General features: G+C 37.3%; 1 protein-coding gene across 1 annotated transcript in view; it reads left to right on the top strand.

Annotated features, from left to right (window-relative positions):
• Window positions 1-20,912, top strand: part of LOC136038892 (lysosomal Pro-X carboxypeptidase-like) — a 34,672-nt gene that overhangs the window by 8,801 nt on the left and 4,959 nt on the right. Inside the window, exons 4-6 of the mRNA XM_065722368.1 lie at window positions 6,776-6,933; window positions 10,261-10,433; window positions 19,014-19,178. Of these exons, the coding sequence (XP_065578440.1) occupies window positions 6,776-6,933; window positions 10,261-10,433; window positions 19,014-19,178 (496 nt within the window). The remainder of the gene's footprint in view (window positions 1-6,775; window positions 6,934-10,260; window positions 10,434-19,013; window positions 19,179-20,912) is intronic.

The raw sequence follows: 20,912 nt of genomic DNA, 5'->3' as shown, positions 1-20,912 counted from the left end.
CTTTTTTTTTAGCATTTACTTTTGATATCTAATTATTTGTGACTAAAACTAACGAGTATTTAAATTTACAGTAGGTAGACATAATTGGCTGCGCCTTCTGTCATGTGTATAGGCTAAAAGCTATAAATATATAGGCTATATTGGCTATGTAAGGCGTTTTTTAGCCGCTAAGAAAATCATCTGCAGATCTTTTAAAAGAGTGTTGATTTCTATTCTTTTGAGACTCACTTTAGTTTTGTGTTAATATTGAAGGGATATAAGTAAAAACGTTAGGGTATGTGGTTCGTTTTTTTTATCTTTTAAGAGAACCTTGTTCAAAAATTTTCATTGCGAAAGGAAACTTAATAAATATAAAGTCTATATTGGCCATGTAAGACGCGTTTTGGCCTCAAAAAATGTACTAGAGATCTTTTAAAATACTGTTGATTTTTCTTCTCCTGAGACTGGCTTGAGTTTTGTGCTAACATTGAAGGGATGGATAAAAGTTTTTAGTTTTTTAGTTTCTGTTTTGTTTTGTTTTTTTAATTTCCAAGAGAATTTTGTTCAAAAATTTGTTTTGCAAAAAGAAGCTATATAAATACAAAATCTACATTTTGTATTTAAGGCGTGTTTTGGTCACAAAGAAAATATGCTAGAGACCTTTTAAAATACCGTTGATTTTCCTTCTCCTGAGACTGGCTTCATTTTTTTCTTAATATTGAAGAGATAGAAATCAAAACTTTCTCATATGTTAGTGTGTGGTATTCGTTTTATTATTATTATTTTTTTTTTCATCTCTAAGAGAACCTTGCTCAGAAATTTGTCTTGCAATAAGAAGCTATATACAGGGTTTGTCCAGAAATTAATAGAACTGAGTCGATTTAAAAATATTTATTGAGCCAATCGCTACAACTCTGAAAAAACTTTCAAAATAGGCTCCTTTTGCATCAATGTAGCGCTGCCAACGTGATTTCCAAGCATTGAAGGCGTCACGGTATGCATTCTCCGGAATAGCCTTGAGAGCCACGGTGAATTCTGCTTGGATCCCCTCTGTCGCCTCAAAATGCTTGCCTTTCGCCTTTTCAGACGAGGAAACAAAATAAAAGTCTGGGGGGGGGCACATCTCGGCTGTAGGACACATGTTCAAATTTTCTTGGCACACTTCCCCTCACCGCAATTACTGGTCGTCAGTGAGCACTTTTGGGGTCATCTTCATGCACACCTTGCGCATGTTCTAATGCACTGTCACAATGTGATGAACGACAGATTTTGGTAAATTTAACATTTGAGCATTTAAACGACTACTTAGTCGACGGTCTGGGTTCAAAACTTTGCGGACACGAGTCACATAATCGGTGTTTGTTGGAGGTCTTCTAGAACGGTCTTCGTCGGCGACCTCTTCCTGGCCCTCCAAAGAGGCCTGATGCCACCAAAACACACCACTTCATGCTAAAGCAACAACTGGGTAAGTCTGCTTGATCATATCAACCGTCTCTGTCGCAGATTTACCGAGTTTCACAGAAAATTTAATCGCGTACCTCTGCTCTAACGAACGGTGTATTTTTGGTTTGCACCACTCAATGAAACAAGTCACCCAAAAATGCCTGTGCTGACTCTCCAGGTGCTCGGAGACAACTGATCAGCTAGTCGTTCGTTAGCTAGGAACACCCTCTACCGAATTCAGTCAGCACGGGCACGCTCCGAAGTACATTCGCGGCGGAAGAAAATCAGTCCTATTACTTTCCGGACAAACCCCTTCAAATACAAAGGCTATATTAGCTATATAAGACGTGTATTGGCCACAAAGAAAATATAGTAGAGATCTTTTAAGATACTGGTGATTTTCTTTCTGCTGAGACTGGCTCAAGTTTCTTCTTAACTTTGAAGGGATAGAAATAAAAACCTTCTGAATCTGGCCAAGATAAGAAATGGAGAGATTCTCCAAGAGAAGAGGGCCAGTTCTATTCTTGCTTTATGCTATTTGTTTAATTGTTTTAGGTAGTAACAGACAACCAAATAGTTTCTGGATATCCATGTCACCTTGAATCTTTTCATGGGCACAAACACAGATCTCCATTAATGACTCAGGGTAAAAAACACAGATTTCCATCAATCACTTTAGTCTTTTGCTGAAAACCGTATTCTTGGGACTGTTGTCAGATTGGAACCTGAGATGCATATCAAATTAGCTGTTTTGTTTGAGAGGGTACTTATATGGTTCGATCATAATTGGCCCTGATGCAGTGGCGGTTCTGGCCTCTCTTGTGCCTGGAACAAAATCTTGATAGTTACCCACCCCCCTCCACTGTTCCCCAAAATTTTTCAATACAAATTTTAAGAAAATCTTCATTTATTAATATTCCAATTTATTAGTTAATTAATAATTTATTTTTTAATTCTTATTAACTTAATTACATAATTATTATTGTTTAATTTTTTTATTTCATCAATTAATTTATGATTCTTTTTTAGTCATTATTATCTTATTTTAATTGTAAATACTATTATTTTTAATTTGCTTTATTTTGCTAATTCATTAATAATTTATTAATTACTTTCGTTTATTAACTGTGCCCTCTACTTCATTTTAATGAAAATAAAATTTCAAAATTGCTCAGTGGTTATAACTGTTTGATTATTTGGTCTGTTTTTATTTATTTGAAATTTTGCGCCCCTAAATTTTTGGTGCTCGGGACAAGTATCCCCTCTGTACCCCCCTAAAACCACCACTGTCCTGATGACCTTAAATATCTATCGGAACAGATAATGACCCTAAGCGTCTATTCCTCATCTAACGGAAGTTTTATCTTTCAAGTGGTTCTCTCAATGAACCTAGTGATAGACTCGTGAAGCTCCTCTATAGGAGTACAACTGCGGCAGGGCGTAAGATCCAGATCTATGGACAACTGCCTCTGCAAAGGGCTGTCTCAACCCTTTCGAGGTACCTGCAAGACTGAGGACCTTGCGGTCAACTCTATTCGCGCTTGAGGAATGGCGTCCCTCAAGGGAATTATAGCCTAGTAAACGACACAGCATCTGCAAGGGATTCTGATTAATGGATAATTCTTCTGGGCTTATTCTGTTTTGACGGGAGTTTTCGGGCTGAAAAACCTCTTCCCGACTAATTTATCTACTATGGGTCGCTTCCTCGTAGTAGCATAATACTTGTCGGCACGAATGAGTAGGAGGTAATAGGCTCGGAACCGTCCGCAGGATTTCTACTCTTGTTGATAGAAGAGTATCGCCAAGTGCTGAAAACCATGTTGTGACCAAAATGGGCCCAGGATTGCACAAAGCCCTTATATGTACTGTTGGTCCCAGTGACTTCTTGTTGTCCGGTTCTAAGCCGGTTTAAGCGCTTCGATGTAGACTTGAGAAGATATGTTGAGCCTCTATTCGAAGCTGCTAAGTCTTGTTTAGGCTGGGAAGGTATTAATAATAGAATACTAATTGCTCACTTTATGACTAAAAGGTTCATGGTATCAGTTATAGTAGTATATGCCCCTGTTGACCGACTGACGGAGATACTATTGACTCGGGTAAATTTTACTTACAGTTATAGGAGCAAATAGACAGGGTCCCAGGTAGAAATATGGTGTTTTTACTAGGAGATTTCAACATCCAGGTCGGTGGAAATGGGGATAGAGGGTATCCTAGCCTAGGTAAATTTGGTGTAGAAAAAGAAAACAGTAATGGCTACAGACTTCTGCAGTTTTATACGTATAACAATCTAGTTATAACCAATACGGTGCTTGATCATAAAATGGCACTCATCATGGTACTCACGTGATGGTAAGACAGCAAACTCACGTGATGGTAAGACTATGTTATGATAAACCAGCCTGACAGGATCAATAAAAGATACTAGGGTATATAAAATTTCATAATTTGGAAGATGGTGGAATAATTCCAGAAAAACAATTTGTGAAGTTTCTGATGGTGTCTTAGGGAAGAAAGTCAAGATTGCTGCTAGGAATAATAGTGAAAACGTTTTATGTTTAATAGAGAGGAGAAGGGGTTTGTACAAGAATTGTCTGAGTGAAAAATAATTTGAAAACAAAAGGAATGTAAAGAAAACGGAGAAAGCATTAAAATATGAACTAAGGAGATGTGAAGTGGGGGCCATGGATAAAATCGCCGAGGATCTTGAAGATGCAGCTAGACAGCATAATAGTAAAATATTGTACTGGCATGTTAATAAATTGAGAGGGAGTAGTCAATCCGGACTTGTCCCAGTTAAAGGTAGGAGCAAGGCAACAGTTAGTGATCAGGAATGAGTTAAAAAGAGATGGGCGGAACATTTTGAGAATGTGTTAAACCAAGATACAGTTGCAGAAAAAGATATAGAGGAAAATGAAAAAGTTTATGATACCTTGAATCTGAAGCAAAATTTATTTTGTTAGGAAGAATTAGCGACAGTACTAAAAGGGTTAAAAAATAATAAGGTTCCAGGTGCTGATAGTGTGGTAAATGAGTTTCTTAAAAATGGTGGCTCCGAGGTTAGAAATACGCTACTGAAGATTATGAATATGATTTTTGAAAAAAGGGGAAGTACCTAACGATTTTAGGAAAACCTTAATTGAAACACAGTATAAGAAAGATGATAAGAGTGAGTGTCTTTAATTATCGAGGCATTAGTCTGGTCTCTTTAGTTAGCAAATTACTTAGTAATATGATACTTTTCGAGTGGGAGATACTATAGACAAAATTTTAAGAGAAGAACAGTGTGGTTTTAGAAAAGATAGAGGATGTGTCGACCAAATTTCTACTCTTAGGTTAATAATTGAGAAGTGTCTTAGTTGTCAAACACCTTTGGTCCTTAGTATTGTAGATTATGAGCAAGCGTTTGATTCTGCTGATAGAAGAGCTTTAGAAAAGGTCTTATCCTTATATGGTATACCAGACAAATACATTAAAGTGATTAGTGCTATATACGAGAACAATACTGCTGAGGTTAAGGTAGGAAATGAGGATAGGAGCTGGTTTTGTATTAAATCAGGAGTTAAGCATGGTTGTGTTCTATCCCCCTTTATACGGATCATTTTGATGGACTCTGTCTCAAGGAGCACAGGAAAGGCAATGGGAGACCACGGATTCAAATGGAGAGGAAAAACTCTCTTGGACTTAGATTATGCTGATGATTTAAGCATCCTAGATGAAAGTGCGAACAAAATGAATGAACTTTTAGAGGTTTTGCGAGTTCAGGGTGCTAGAATAGTTTTGAAAATTAATGTTAAGAAGACTAAATCACTAAGGCTAGGAATAAGTGAAGATGAAAAGGTGATGTTGGGTAACGAAAAGATTGATCAGGTGGGCAGCTTCACTTACCTTGGAATTATTATTAGTCAAGACGGTGGGACCGGTGAAGATGTTAAAAATAGAATAGCCAAGGCTCAGGGCTTTTTTTCACAGTTAAAAAAAAGTTTGGAAGAATAGGAAGATAAGTCCGTAAACCAAGACTAGAATAATGGAAGGTACATTGATGACAGTGGTCAAATAAGGCTCTGAATCTTGGATTCTCTGAAAAGCGGATGAAGATTTACTAGATGTTTTTCAGAGAAGTTGCCTACGGATTGTTCTGGGTACCCGGCTGACTGTTCGTATTTCAAACAGCAGGCTGTACGAAAAGTGTGGTTCAATCCCGCTTTAAAGGAAATGGGAACTTCTTGGGAGGGTGCAAAGAGGGAGGCTTTGAATGGATTGGAATGGAGGAGGAACATGCGTAGCTGTGTTGGCCTGAGGCGGCTTGGTGCTGTGGCGAGTTGTTAGTAGTAGTAGTAATAGCAATTAATCCCAATCAGTGCAGGACAGGGACTAATATATCTTCTCGAGTTTACACCAAAGCACTTAAGCCGGCTTAGAACCGGACTGCAAAAAGCCCCTGATACGTCCAGTTGAATGGAGGCTTTGTCCTGTTAGGCAAACTCGTGAAAGCTCCATCTTCTGGCCACTATTAGGCCATGCAAATAGGCTTCTCCTTTCGGGTTAGGGATGGAGGAAGGAACTTATGACGGAGCGGAGATTCAAACCGACTCACAACACCTGAACAGTTCCAACGTTTTATTCCCAGCATATCCTCTTAAGAGTGTTCGTCAGGGTCCTCATATTCATCACATTCATTCATTCGTTACAATAGTGCAATAAAATGTAGATGTCGAGAAATCTCAGGATTCTTAGGAAGCTCAAGCGAATTTTTCCTGGGTCGATTTTATAAGTTATGTGTCTTGGCTCATTCATACGTCTTACTGCTTCTGTCTTACAGCCCTCAGAAGTAGTCCATCTCCTTTCCCTAACTAATTGACTTACCATCTTTGTAATTTTGGGAATATCCGAATTTAAGTCACTCCATTAGTCAGATCAGGCGACTATTACCTGCCTGTCTATCTTATTGCCTGGAAAACTCGACCAAGTCAATAAAAAAGTGTCACTCGTTTGGTACCTTCAGAAAAATTGCATTTTTTTTCTGAGTAGTTCCTTTTTAGTGGGGTGGTTTTTAGTGCGGTGGATATCACTGTGACAAGTTTAAATTATGCGGTTCTTGTTTGGGCATGGTTTGACTTGGTTTGCCTCTGGCTTATTTTGCGACTAGTAATGACTGATGGTTGGCAGTTTTTCATTTTCATTTTTAAAGTTTTGCCAGATAAAAGTTAAATTTTTAAAGTTTAAAGCTTGCAGGAGGAATACAATGACGCAGTGATCTTCTACTGTTTAAATTTGTTTGTTGTTGTTGAATGAATTTATGTGTTTATCTACCTTATGACTAAGTATAGGGATGCACTTGTGTTTATTTTTCTAGCGCAATAGCTGCTTCAGCCCCTGTGTTGCAGTTTAAGGGAGTAACACCTTGTAGCAAATTTGGTAGAGTTGTCACTAAAGATTACGAAACACAATCGCCCGCTTGCGCTAACGTCATCAGGAAATCATGGCAAGCAATTGAAAATGTCACTGCCACAGGTAACACAATATTTAGAAATATATGGAGAAACTGAGAGAGAAAAAGAGAGAGACAAAGAGAGTGATCAATAGAGACAAGAGGAGACAGATAGGGGAAAGGGAGGGGGAGGGAAAGAAAGAGAGAGTGAGAAGGGGGAGATAAAGAGATGTAACCGTAATTTGATTCTTGTGATATGAGGGTATGAAAAGTTGGACATAAAATGCACATTTATGGCTTCTGGTTCCCCGCCCCTAAACAAATATCCATCAGACATCCTCCATAATAGTTGATCTGCAATTTTAATCACTGTGCATAGTTTTATTGAGCCTCAAGTAATCAACATTTAAATGGAGTTTTAAAATAAATGTCTGTATTGATCGTTTATTCTGCATGGACTACGTTCATCCTTAGCAGCAAATACGCCACCGTGTGGCGTTGTTGCACTTGAAATTGGGAAACTCAACGTATAATTTTTCGATAATCTAAAATTGCCTGGGAATCTTCGGAATTTTTATTCGATAGCTTTAAGGGCCTCTTTGGGGGAAAATCGTTATTTTGTATCTCAAAGTGGCAGAAAAGGACACTTTGCTGACGGAAAATCGTTTCTGCTACTTACAATGGGCACTAGAACTTTTTTTTGTTCGGAAAAATTCCTCCTGATTTTTTTTACCATTGGTTCAATACGATTACCCCTTGTAGAGAAAAAAAAATAGAAAAAAAATACAAAAAATAAACAACTAAATAAACATGACACTACAACCCCTCCACAGCACTCAGGTCAAGGGTTGTAAGTTGTGCCCTGGGGGTATATAAGGTTTTTGTAGAAAAATTGGTCGTATAAACTTTGAAGAATGCTCATTGGATCGGTAATCGTAAGTTCTATTCCCCTTTTTAAGAGTCAAATTGATCAAAGGGTAGATACCCCCCTCCACACGTCCTATTTTCCCAAAACGTATCTGATTTAAATTTTTAGATAGCCATTTGTTAAAAAAATGGTCCTAAGATCATAGGCAGTGCAATAGCACTCCCTAAGTAAAGAAAGATGTGCACACAATTATTATTATTATTATTTTAGACAAGGGCAATCCGTATAGAAGGAGTTGTCGTAGAAACTTCAAAAAGGGCTCCTTCGAAGGGCTCCATTCAAGGGCTCCGGGAATTGAAACAACTAGTGTACTTTTTAATAGTCGAAAATGATTGGAGGGCAAACAGCCCCCCACGTCCATCATTTCGCCAAACACATCCAATCAAAATTTAGAAATAGCATTATGTTCAACATAGTTGAAAGGTCCTTAAATTGTGTCTTTTAGGATGTCAACCCACCCCCCTCCCCTCACAGCGCTTAGATACGTATTCAACGTACTTTTCATCTGAAAAACTAATTTCGAAATTTTAGTTTAGTTCAGCAGATGGACAGAACTCAATCAAACAGTTCGTGGTAACGAACTGTAGTAAGGAGCGACCCGGCTCAATAGTAAACGAAACTCTAAAAAACGGAATTTTGATGCTAAAAGATACATCAAAAGAATCGAATTTTCATGCTGATTCTAAATATATAAGTTTCATCAAATTTAATCTTTGTCATCAAAAGTTACAAGCCTGAGAAAATGTGCCTTATTTTGGAAAATAGGGGAAAACACCCCCTAAAAGTCTAAGAATCTTAACGAAAATCACACCATCGCATTCAGCGTATCAGAGAACCCTGTGGCAAGAATTTTGTATTTTTCTCAAGCTCCTATCTACAAAAATATGGAATTTCGTATTTTTTGCCAGAAGACAGATCACGGTTGCGTGTTTATTTGTTTGTTTGTTTTTTGTTTTTTTTTTCCAGGGGTCATCGTATCGACCAAGTGGTCCTAGAATCTCGCAAGAGGGCTCATTCTAACGGAAATGAAATGTTTTAGTGCCCTTTTTAAGTAACCAAAAAAACTGGAGGGCACCTAGGCCCCCTCCCACGCTCATTTTTTTCCCAAAGTCAACGGATCAAAATTTGGAGATAGCCATTTTGTTCCACATAGTCGAAAACCATAAGAACTATGTCTTTGGAATGACTCACTCCCCCAAAGTCCCTGGGGGAGGGGCTGCAAGTTACAAAATTTGTCTAGTGTTTACATACAGTACTGGTTATTGGGAAGTGTACAGACGTTTTCAGGGGGATTTTTTTTGGTTTGGGGGTGGGGTTGAGGAGAGGGGGCTATGTGGGAGGATCTTACCTTGGAGGAATATGTCATGTGGGAAGAGAAATTCAATGAAAAGGGTGCGGGATTTTCTAGCATGTCGTGGGGGAAGAGAAATTCAATGAAAAGGGCGGGAATTTTCTAACATTAATATAAAAAATAAACATGAAAAACTTTTTTCAACTGAAAGTAAGGAGTAGAATTAAAACTTAAAATGAACAGAGATTATTACGCATATGAGGGGTTCTAAAAATACTTTAGCATAAAGAGCGAGGTATGTAGGAGGAGATAAATACCTTGCTCTTTAAGCTGAAGTATTTTTAGTAATTTCAAATATTTATTCTACGGCCTTTCTGATTCAGGGGTCATTCTTAAAGAATTGGGACAAAACATAAGATTTAGTGTAAAGAGCGAGGTATTAACGAGGGGACAAACTCCCTCATATACATAATCAAAAATATAAGAATATAAAAGTTTGTTATGTAAGTTAATTCTTAAGTTACGCATAGTTTTTACTAATAAAAACGTTCGTTAAAAATTAAAAGGTCTTGTTGCCTTTTTAAGTAACCAAAAATTGGAGGGCAACTAGGCCTCCTTCCCCACCCCTTATTTCTCAAAATCGTCTGATCAAAACTAAGAGAAAGCCATTTAGCCAAAAAAGAATTAATATGAAAATTTCATTTTAATAATTTATGTGCGGAGAGCCAAAATCAAAAATGCATTAATTCAAAAACGTTCAGAAATTAAATAAAAAAACTAGTTTTTTTAAACTGAAAGTAAGGAGCGACATTAAAACTTAAAACGAACAGAAATTACTCCGTATATGAAACGGGTTGTCCCCTCCGCAATCCCTCACTCTTTACGCTAAAGCTTTTAATTGTTTTAAAAAGCAGAATTGTGGCAAAGAGTCAAACTTTAGCGTAAAGAGCGAGGGATTGCGGAGGAGACAACCCGTGAACAGTAACTCTAACTCACAGTAATAAATCACAGTAACAGTAACTCTGTTTCTCTGTGATGTTTGGTAGGCTATTGGTAGGCTATGTTAGTAATTATACTTCAAGACGGGCAAAAAGTTTCCTCGCTGTTATATATTTCTACATTTCCATTAAATTTATAAATAGAATCGTATTGCTGTCTAAGAAGTAATTTCTAATTCGGTTATTAATTAAGATAAAGGCTTGGAATGGCTTTCAAATGCGTGGCAACTCTGTAAGCCCCTGAAGTCGTCAGATGACAAGAAGAGGCTAAAAGATTGGCTCTCTGATGTATGGACTAATTTAGCTATGGTGGATTATCCATACCCAGCGTCTTTTCTTGCACCTTTGCCAGCCAATCCCGTTAAGGTAATGCAAATTAGTTTCTTATTTTTGGATACTGAATAATATCTTTACGAAAAACAGGGCTTTAAGCATGTTTTCATTTGCAAGATTATGAAGGGTTGCCCCCTTTTCAATACCTTGCTCTTTACACAAGCTGTTAGCACTTTTAAAAAAGCTTCCTATTCTAACTAAACGGCCCCTGTGTTTCAGTAGCCGCTCTTAAAAATTTAGGACAAACAGTAAAACTTTAGCGTAAAGAGCAAGTTATTAAGGAGGGGGCAACCCTCCATAAATTGAATAATTTATGTTCGTCTTCCAAATAATTTCGGTAAATCTGGCTCACCCTCTATGAAATATACCCCTCCCCCTCACGAAAAACTCCTCCGTGGAAATTTCATCCAACATAAAGTGGACTTTCCCCGTCAAATTCCCTCCAGACAGTTCCATCCTCGTTGAAAACCCCCCTTTCTGTAAAATTGCTTGCAGACGATTCAGCCGGAAAAATTTTCCTTAGCATCCCCCCAGTGTAATATTTCCCCTGGAAAATTCACCCCCCAGAAATCTCCCTCCCCAAGGACGATTCTCCCTATAGAAATCCACCCCAAGCACACATCCCTAGAAAAGTGTCTGTATACTTCCCAATAACAAATAATATGCGTAAACAACGGGTAAATTTCATAACTTACAGGTCTCTTCCCACGGACTTTGGGGGATCATTTTAAACCTAATGACATTGTTATTTGATCTTTCAACTATATTAAACAAAATGGAGATCTCAAAATTTTTATCATATAACGTTGGGGAAAAAATGGGCGTGGGAGGAGGCCCAGTTGTCCTCCAATCTTTTTTGTCACCTAAAAAGGGCACTAGAATTATTAATTTTAGTTTAAATGCATCCTCACTCAATCTTCTTGGACTACTATTCCAATACGATCACCCATGGGAAAAGGAACACAAAAAAACAAATGAACACGCATCCTTGATCTATCTTCTGGCAAAAATAGCAAAATTCCTCAAAATTGGTATCAGAGGGTGCCAGAGGGCCAGTCATAGTGTGGTATGTTGGCATGGATTAAGATGCTGTATCATGGTGAGGTTGGCTTGCAAAAACAGGAACCGAATTTTATCATGAAAATTTCTGAAAAATGCCTTAGGAATGATATTATGTATCACAGGGGTGCCACAGGCCAGCCACATATGGCCATGGTGGCGTGAATTACTTAGATTAGCCTTTTCTAGAGTTTAAAGTTAATCTGGGAGTTTTTAAAAGGGTTTTTTATGGAGAGGGACTGAAATCTAACACACAGTCAAGAAACGAGGCATTTTCATTAAAAGCCCTCAAAAATATCTCAATTCTCTTTAAATTTACCTATGCGAAATATGAAGAGAGAATATTACTCAAATTTGCGCTTGTCAACCAGGAATACTTAGTCTTGCCTCAAAGAAACGAGGCATTCTCATTAAAACCTCGGGTAAAAGATTTTTTTGACGGAGGGGGAGGGGCTTAAATCTACCGCTCAGTCAAAGAAACGGGGCATAAAATATCTTAATATGGCTTAAATTTACCTCTATTATCAGCCCTCCATCCCTCCCCCTGATATTGCTTGCTATGACACACGCCTTCCTTTAATTCATGGTTCATTTTGCTTATATTTTATTTTTTATTAGCTCATTTCAAGATTTTTTCCGTTTGTTGAGTTTTAACTGCTGTTTTCTGTATTTTAATAATGCTTGAAAATTTGTTTTTATTAATAAAATTTGTATGTACAAAATTTCTTGTTCCAGGAGGAATCTTTAATATGGAGTCATTTACGTAATTTAATGTCTAGACCAATAGTATGTAACATTTCACTGATTCAATAGCTAACTTAACCTATCTATGTCACGTTTGAAAATTAATAAAGATGCGACAGACAGATACATCTAATAGGTCAAAAATCAGTAGCATTGGGATTCTTCTGCGCTCTCATGTGGAAAGGGTTGGAAGCATGCAATCAACTTAATCGTTCTAGAAAACGAGCAGGGAATTCGCCTGAGCGTGGAACAGGTTATCACGTAGAAAGTAATCCTTGAATAATAATAATTTTAGAAGGGCTTTCATAGTCCACCTGTCTAGCGCTCCATTCCATTGAGGGAAAATCCATTTTGAATCCTAATATGGACAAATATCTTTGGAATTCCCCACGAGGGACAAATTCCCCACGAGGCCCTGAAGTCTCGGATGTCACGCGAGATTACGTCACTCCCAATACATATAGCAAGTCATGTAAGATTACATTGCCCCAATAAATCTACCAAGTCACGCGAGACTAGGTCAACCTTAACCCAGGTAAACATTCACTATGACGTAACATGCACCTGTGTCTCTTTGAAAACATTATCGTATTACTTAACTCCCGAAGTCTATTGCGTAACAACCAAAGAAATCCTGATTTGGCTGGTCTCTCGAGTTTTTTTTTAAATAATTAAGGTAACAAGACCGTGCATCTTGAAGAAAAAAACCAAAGAAATTCTAATGTAAAGAAGCATCTCTACACCCTTAGGTTTTTAAGTAGTTAACACATGCATCTCTTAGAAAACATTCTCTGATACGTAACACGCACCTAAGTCTTGCCTTGAGGGGGTCAACGTTCAACTTTTTTGTCATTAAAGAAAGAAAGGAGCAGTGCCTATGAGTACCCTTAAAACTGGAACACCGTCACTACTTCCGCGATAGACCTTGTCTATTCACAATATTAGTGGCTATCTGGCACCCTCTGGCCTCCTCATAATTCCCTAGACATTTTCCAGGTATTTTCTGGTTAAAAATCATACATTAAATCCATTGGTTCATGTTTTTGCAAGCCAACCCCAACGTGATACACCATTTCCACTCACACCACCCTGCTACACTATGACTTGCCCTCTAGCACCTTCTGGCACCTCTCAGTATTCCTAAGACATTTTCAAGATATTTTCTTGTTAAAAATATAATTTAAATCCTGGTTTTTGTTTTTGTAAGCCAACCTCAAGCCAACCTTTGTTTTGTAACCCAACGTGATATACCATGTCAATTCCCACCACCTTGCCACACTATGACTGGCCTTCTGGCACCCTCTGGCACCCCTCATCGTTCCTAACATATTCTCTAGATATTATCTTGTTAAAAATATGATTTAAATCCTGGTTTTTGTTTTTGTAAGCCAACCTCAACGAGATACATCATCTCAATTCACGCCACCGTGCCACACTATGACTTGCCCTCTAGCTTCCTCTAGCACCCCCTCATCATTCCTAAATCATTTTCTATATATTTTCTCGTTAAAAATCATAAATTAAATCCATTGGTTTTTGTTTTGCAAGCCAATCCTCAACGTGATACATGTCATTTTACGTCACTTTGCCACACTATGACTGCCCCTCTGGCACACTACGACACCCCTCATCGTTCTGAAGACATTTTTTTATTTTTTTTTATTAAAGTGATATCTAATACCTCTCCCCGGCTGCTGACCCGCGTCTAAAGTAATTCCAGTTCCGATTCAACCAATTCTGCTCCGAGTTCCTCCGATTCCAGGATTTTTATTGGATACCGCGCTATTAAAAATATCTGAAAAATGTCTTAAGAATGATAAGGGGTGCCACAGTGTGCTACAGAGGCAGTCATAATGTGACACAGTGACGTGAAATGACATGGTATATGAAATTCAGGGCTGGCTTGCAAAACATGAGCCAATGGATTTAATGCATGATTTTTAACTAAAAAAATATCTGGAAAATGTCTTAGAAACTATTAGGGGGTGCCAGAGGGCCGGTAAAAGTGTGACACGGTGGTGTGAATAGAAATGGTGAATCACGGAGGGTTGGGCTGCAAAAATATGAACCAACGGAATTAATGCATGTTTTTTTAACAAGAAAATATCTTGAAAATGTCTTAGGAATGATGAGGGGTGCCAGACGGCCAGTCGTCGTGTGGCAGGGTGGTGTGAATTGACATGATGTATCACGTTGGGGGTGACTTAAAACAGCATGAGGTAATGGATTCAATGCATGATTTTAACAAGAAAGTATTTGAAAAATGTCTTAGTAATGATGAGAAATGCCAGAGGGTGCTAGAAGGCCTGTCATAGTTTGGTAGGGGGATGTGAATTGACATAGTGTATCACGTTGGGAATAGCTTGCAAGAACATGAACCAATGGATTTAATTCACGATTTTTAACAAGAAAATATTGGGAAAATGTCTTAGGAATGATGAAGGGGTGCCAGAGGGCCAGCAATAGTGTGACACGGTGGTGTGAATTGACATGCTGTATCACGGAGGATTGGGTCACGAAAACGTGAAACAATGGATTCAATGCATGATTTTTGACGAGAAAATATCTCGAAAATGTCCTAGGAATGATGAGGGGGTGCTAGAGGGTGCCAGAGGGACAGGCATATTGTGGCACGGTGGCGTGAACTGAGATGGTGTATCACGTTGAGGTTTGGTTGCAAAAATACGAACCGTTTGATTTAAATCATATTTATATGGTGGTCCAACCCAATTATTTCCAATTTTATGGGATATGAATGGCCAGATTATACCGACAAAAACAGGAAGTTAATATTCAAAAGGTGAAAGAGTGGCCATTTTAATAAATGAAGATTATTTCTAAATAAAAGAAATTTTAGATGCGACTAATGATGTGATAAATTTAGAAGTCGTTATAGTAAAGTGTGTAAAATAGATGGTGTGGTTTATACGGTAGCAACCATTTATAATAATAATAGGCAAAATATTGTAAAAAATGATCTTGACCTCGTATACCAGAAATTGTAGGGAACTAACATCCTATGTGGGGATTTTAGCGGTCATTCTTTTTTATGGGAATCAAATGGTAGTCAAGATAGGCCAGGACAGGATATTACAGATTTTATCTATGATGTACCAGATTTAGTTTTTGTAACCCTAGTAGATGCATGAACATATCATGAAAAAAGAAATTGCCAATGCAACAGCACAAACACAGAAATAAACATACACCATAAAAAAAAACCAAAAAAACAACATATAAACAAAAAGGAAAGACAGAAGGAGAAAGGAAGACTGTTTTCCTACTTTAGTAATTAAAGTGAATGTTGGAAAATAAACACCCAGCTTGAAAAAAGGATCCTTGCATTTGAAAATATGAGCCTCAGAAGAATGTTGAATAAAAGCTGACAACAAAAAATTACAAATGCAGAAATACGCAGAAAAACAGGTCAACCTCCAGTCATTGAGCTGCTGAAAAGAAGGCGGTGGACATACCTGGGACACGTTCTTCGTATGGAAGAGAGCCGCCTTCCTCGAACAACCTATGAATGGAAGCCAGACGGTAGAAGAAAGAGAGGCCGCCCCAAAAATACATTGAGACGAAGACATGACCGAGATCTGAGGACGGCCGGCACCTCACTAATACCTGAATGGGAAGACGTCATCACTGCAGCACTAATGCGAGACGAATGGAGAGGCTTTGTTGATGCCCTATGCGCCACCGATGGCTCTGGAGGAATTAAGGTCTAAGGTAAGGTAAGTAATTAATATAGTACTTGACTGAGGCCTTAACCCTACTCATTCATCCAATTACATAGGCCAAACAGCATAGCCATACACAATCAACCATAAAATATAAGCCATGTACAGACAGTCGTGTTGTAAATAAGTGTAAGTCGTCATATACCAAATATTAAAAACAATAAAAAAGACAAATAATTCAGAGGCGACAACCCAACACAAGGGCTCATCAGGAGAATACACACTTGCCTATAGGGTTTCATTACTTTAAATTCCCTACCCAGGCAAGGAGCGTACCTACCATAAATTCCCTATGGTATCCCCGAGCTAGGTATCACCCCCAAAATATATGCCTATGAAAAAAAAAATGTAAAACAACCAAGTAATTCCAGAACTAGCTTATCATACCTTGGTTCTGGCCCTCGTGTATTTATGTTAATCTAAAGGATCATACCTATCCACAATCTATATTAATACTTGACCAACTCCCGGAAAAGAAAATGTATTATTACGGAAACAGGGAATTTAACCAAGTTCAAATTATATATATAACCATTATATAATATAATTATATAACCAATATAACCAAATATAACCAAATATAACCAAATATAACCAATATAACCAATTATATTATATAACCTAGTTCAAATTATTATATGCAAAAAGCTAGAAGTCAACCTAGCAGAAAGATTGAACTGTCTTGAGACTGATATTAAGTCGTCCGCACCATGTGTAAATACATTTCTTCAGATTAATTTACAACATTCGTATGTAGCTTTATTAGAATTACATAAAAATATTAAGTTGATTAAACTAGATGTTATATTAGTTCAAGATCAATATGTAAATATAAATTTAAAAGTCTCCTCTGTACCACCCAATTAGAGGTGTTTTTCTAAATCTGATCCTTCAAAATTTTATTTTGCAGTAATTTTGTTAAAAATACGCTGAAAGCACATTTTGATGTCTCAACAAATGAAAGGGTTGTTGTCTCTGTTTATACTCGTAAAAACACCTTTACATTTGTGTCAGCTTATTGTCCTCCGTCTTGTGAAAATCCCTCTTTATGTCTGTATCCGATTGAGCCAGTAAGGAATACATTTGAATTAATTTTAGGTGGGGATCTTAATGCCAGAAGTCCTCTTTGACTTTCTAATAATATTACGGACGGAAGAGGGGCGGAAATGGAATTATTTTTGCAAGTATGTCACTAGTTGTCGTAAATGATCCAACGATGATATTTATGATTGGAAAGTGTTAACTTGTCCCAGTCTTTCAGATCATGGGTATGTTTCTTTAAGCTAAGGTGTTCTACTGACGACTCATCCAACATGAGTTTGACTGATCCACGGTCCAAATACAAGAAAGTGGATTGGAATACACTTAGCAAACATATTTTAAATAATATTGACGACATATTTTGCATGCCCCTGGAAAACAAACAAGAGATTGACAAATGTGTTGAGAGCCTTACAAATATAATACAAATCGAAATTAAGATTGCAATACCTGGAAAAAAAACGAGAAAGTGTGCAAGATGGTGCACTCCAGAACTAACTGAATTAAGGCGAAATTACAGAAGAGCATTAAAAAAATTTTTTCAATTTACGCAACTGAGGAAACTTATCATTCTATGAAAAATGGAAAAAAAACTGTATTCAAATAAAACTAAAAAGTCAAAACTTGAAGATTGGAAATTTTTTTGTAAAGATAAAGGTAGCTTAGGTCCATGGAGTACAATACATAAAATATGCTCTAACTGCCCCTCCCTAGTATCCCCTGTCCATATTACAAAGGTAACGGTATGAACGCAGAATCATAGCAGGAAGCTGGTGAGGTATTCTTCAACAAATGGTTTACCCCTGATGACCGCTCAACGGAAACTTATTACCGTCAGATTCGAGGTCAAGTTGAATATGCATGTGACAGTAACCAAGATACATGTCACCAATAACACTTGGTTCATTACAAGATGCTATTAATTCTCTTAAACCACTAAAAGCTCCCGGCTTAGATGGCATTGTTAATGTAGCTATATAAAAAAAAATGCCCATCTCTTAGCTCCCACTTTGCTTAAAATATATAATGCATGTTTGAATATTAAGTATTTTCCTAGAGACTGCAAAAAACTAAAATCATAGTAAAGTCCTAAGTGGGGGAGAACTAATGATTGTTTACCATCTTTTTATCGACTCATTACCTCATTGCCAGTTTTTGGCAATATATTAGAAAGAATCTTGTCATATATTCTGAATGATTTAAGTATTAATAAGAGCTGGATTTGTTAAAGGCAAATCCACTGTGAATGCCCTGAACAAACTTGTCGCAACAGTGGAAGAAAATAAAAGGATGGAGAAATTCATACTTTGCCTTCTCTTTGATATCAAAGGTGCCTTCGACAATGCTTGGCACCCTGGGATTTTAAAAAATTTATCAGAATTAAGCTGTCCCACTCCTCTACTTATGCTGATTAAAAGTTATCTATCAGACCGATCAGTTTCTTACGGTGATAAAGCTGATAATATAACTCGTATCCTTCAAAAATCGTGCCCACAAGGAAGCATAATCTCTCTGTTTTTATGATCTATTAATGTGGACGATATGCTTTGTTGAGAGTTGCCGACTGGCTGTACAATACAAGCGTATGCTGATGATATCTGCGTAAGAATATCTTCTAAAGATGCATTTCTTAGATCATACAGCTCAAAACGAATAGAACTCTTCTGAAGAAAATTTCCATCGTAAGAGAAGAGACATTCAAAAGCTTATGCTCATCCTCAACATATTTGATAGTATCTGGGACTAGGAGTTCTGTTGAAAAGGCTAGGAGCTGGCATTTTATAACACCTACCAAGTTCAAGCTCTGTATTTCAGACCCTTGTAGAACAGACTAAAATCCATGGTCCCTGGTGTACAAGGTTCTCCTTGTTCTAAAAAAAGGAGGCTAATCTTTGGAAGCTAATCTTTTGGGGGCTAATCTTGAAAGTGAAATGAACATTCGCACGTAAAACGACTCTTCATTGGTTGTCATGACCGCTGGTGCGGAATTTGATTAATCTCTGAACTGAGCTTAACTCTTCTTTTGCAGGAAGTCTGTAAGAAATTGAAAGATGATAGTCTCGATGGAGAGGAACTTCTTCGGCATTTGTTTCGTGGATTATCAGTCTATACCAATTACACTCAAAAAACAAAATGTGTGGATATCCGACAAGCTGCTGAAGACACTCTAGGTGAGAAGGGTTGGGATTTCCAGGTAAGTTTTGTTAATTTCAGTGTTGTATAATTTTGAGTTCCTTTGAAACAACCATATTCAAGTCAATTTATTTAGTCAATAAATTTAGCCAGTCAGTTTTACCATAATTACTTATCATAAATTTAATATAGAAAGTTTTTTTTAATTTCAGTAAAGATGATTATTGGAACTAAAACTAAAGAGGGGTGGGAGGCTACCATCCCTTCAACCGTCCACTCTTTCCACTAAAGTTCCGTTAGTTCTTCTCTGAGTATATTCTAATGTGCAACAAGTATAGATAGTTGGTATTAAAAGTTTTTTCTTTACAAATTGCCTTTTAAAGTATCTGAACTGAATGTGTGAATGTTTAAAAGAAATGCAAATAAATAAGCCCTCAAATTGTGAAGTGTTTGAAAAAGACTGTCAAACTTTTTGTCATACTGCCCTTGTGGTATATCATTTGTTCCTGAACCGTTGAGGGGGGGGGGGGGCTCAGCTCTAGAATTCTCATGCATGATAAATGGACTTGGATCCTCCATTTTTTTTCCTATATTACATAAATTTGCATATGCAAGTGACTTTTAAAGGGTAATCAGTTAGTCTGAATTTTTTTTTTTAATGCATACAATGTAATGAATATTCTATTTGAAAATATTTGGTTTCTTTTAAACGAAATTTCTTTATCTATATTTCGTTTCCAATATTGTTTCTTGGCCCCTCCCCCGTCCAAAGAAATACCTAACGAACGTATTCTCTTAAAAATGAATGCAGTTCTAAGTAACCAGTGATTTACACTTGGGTGAAATGAAACCAACGATTTTACCGGTTAAACCCGACAACAATCATTGTTCAGATTTCTGATCCGGAGTGTGTATTTTTTTTAGGATTCTTTTATGTGGTTTATTATTTTGTCTTAGTAATTATAAGAAGTCTTTCTTTATTTTTAATTGTCGTTGGGGATTTTTAATAGTATGGCTATACTACTACTACTAACAACTCACTGCATCACCTAGGTGCCTGAGTCCAACACAGCAACGAACGTTCCTCCTCCATCCCAATTGATTCAAAGCTTCCCTCTATACATTCCCAAAAAGTCCCAACTTACTTTAGATCCTTTCTTACGAACTCTTCCCATACCACTCGGGGACGACCCGCTTTTTGTTTGGCCCTAGATGGTTGGCCGAAAAGGGAGAATCTTTGGGAATCTGTCATCCTTCATCCGCAGAATGTTTTCTAGCATTCTCAACCTTTTCATCATTTTAGCCCTAGAAAGCAGAAAAAACAAGCAAAAAGCAGAAAAAATAAGCAGAAAGCAGAAAAAATAAGCAGAAAGCAGAAAAAACAAGCCAAAAGCATAAAAAAAGCAGAAAGCAGAAAAAAGCAAAGACACAAACAATCTTGTGGATAATTCTCTGGGGAAATGTATAAGAAATCGTCCTTCATCTTCCGAAGCTCCCACGTTTTAGACCCATAATTGATCACTGTCATTACCTAGCTTCGAAAATTCTAATCTCTCACAGTTTTTTCATTGTTCGTTAGGACAAAGTCAATAAAAATAATTCATATAAATGGGGATAGATCGCAACCCTGATTAACTCCTGATTCAATTCCAAACCAGCTACTAACCTCATTTCCTACCACAGCCGCAGCGATCATCTATTAAGTTACTCTTATTAATTAGAATAAAAAGTAAAGAGTGATCTCAAACTTAGAAAAACGCTATTTTACATGCAAGAAGAGATGCGGATCCCTTAC

This window comes from Artemia franciscana, chromosome 18, assembly GCF_032884065.1.
Source record: "Artemia franciscana chromosome 18, ASM3288406v1, whole genome shotgun sequence".
Taxonomy (NCBI): Eukaryota; Metazoa; Arthropoda; class Branchiopoda; order Anostraca; family Artemiidae; genus Artemia; species Artemia franciscana.
Note: the sequence above shows the minus strand (reverse complement) of the source record. Positions and strands in the feature narration are given on the sequence as shown.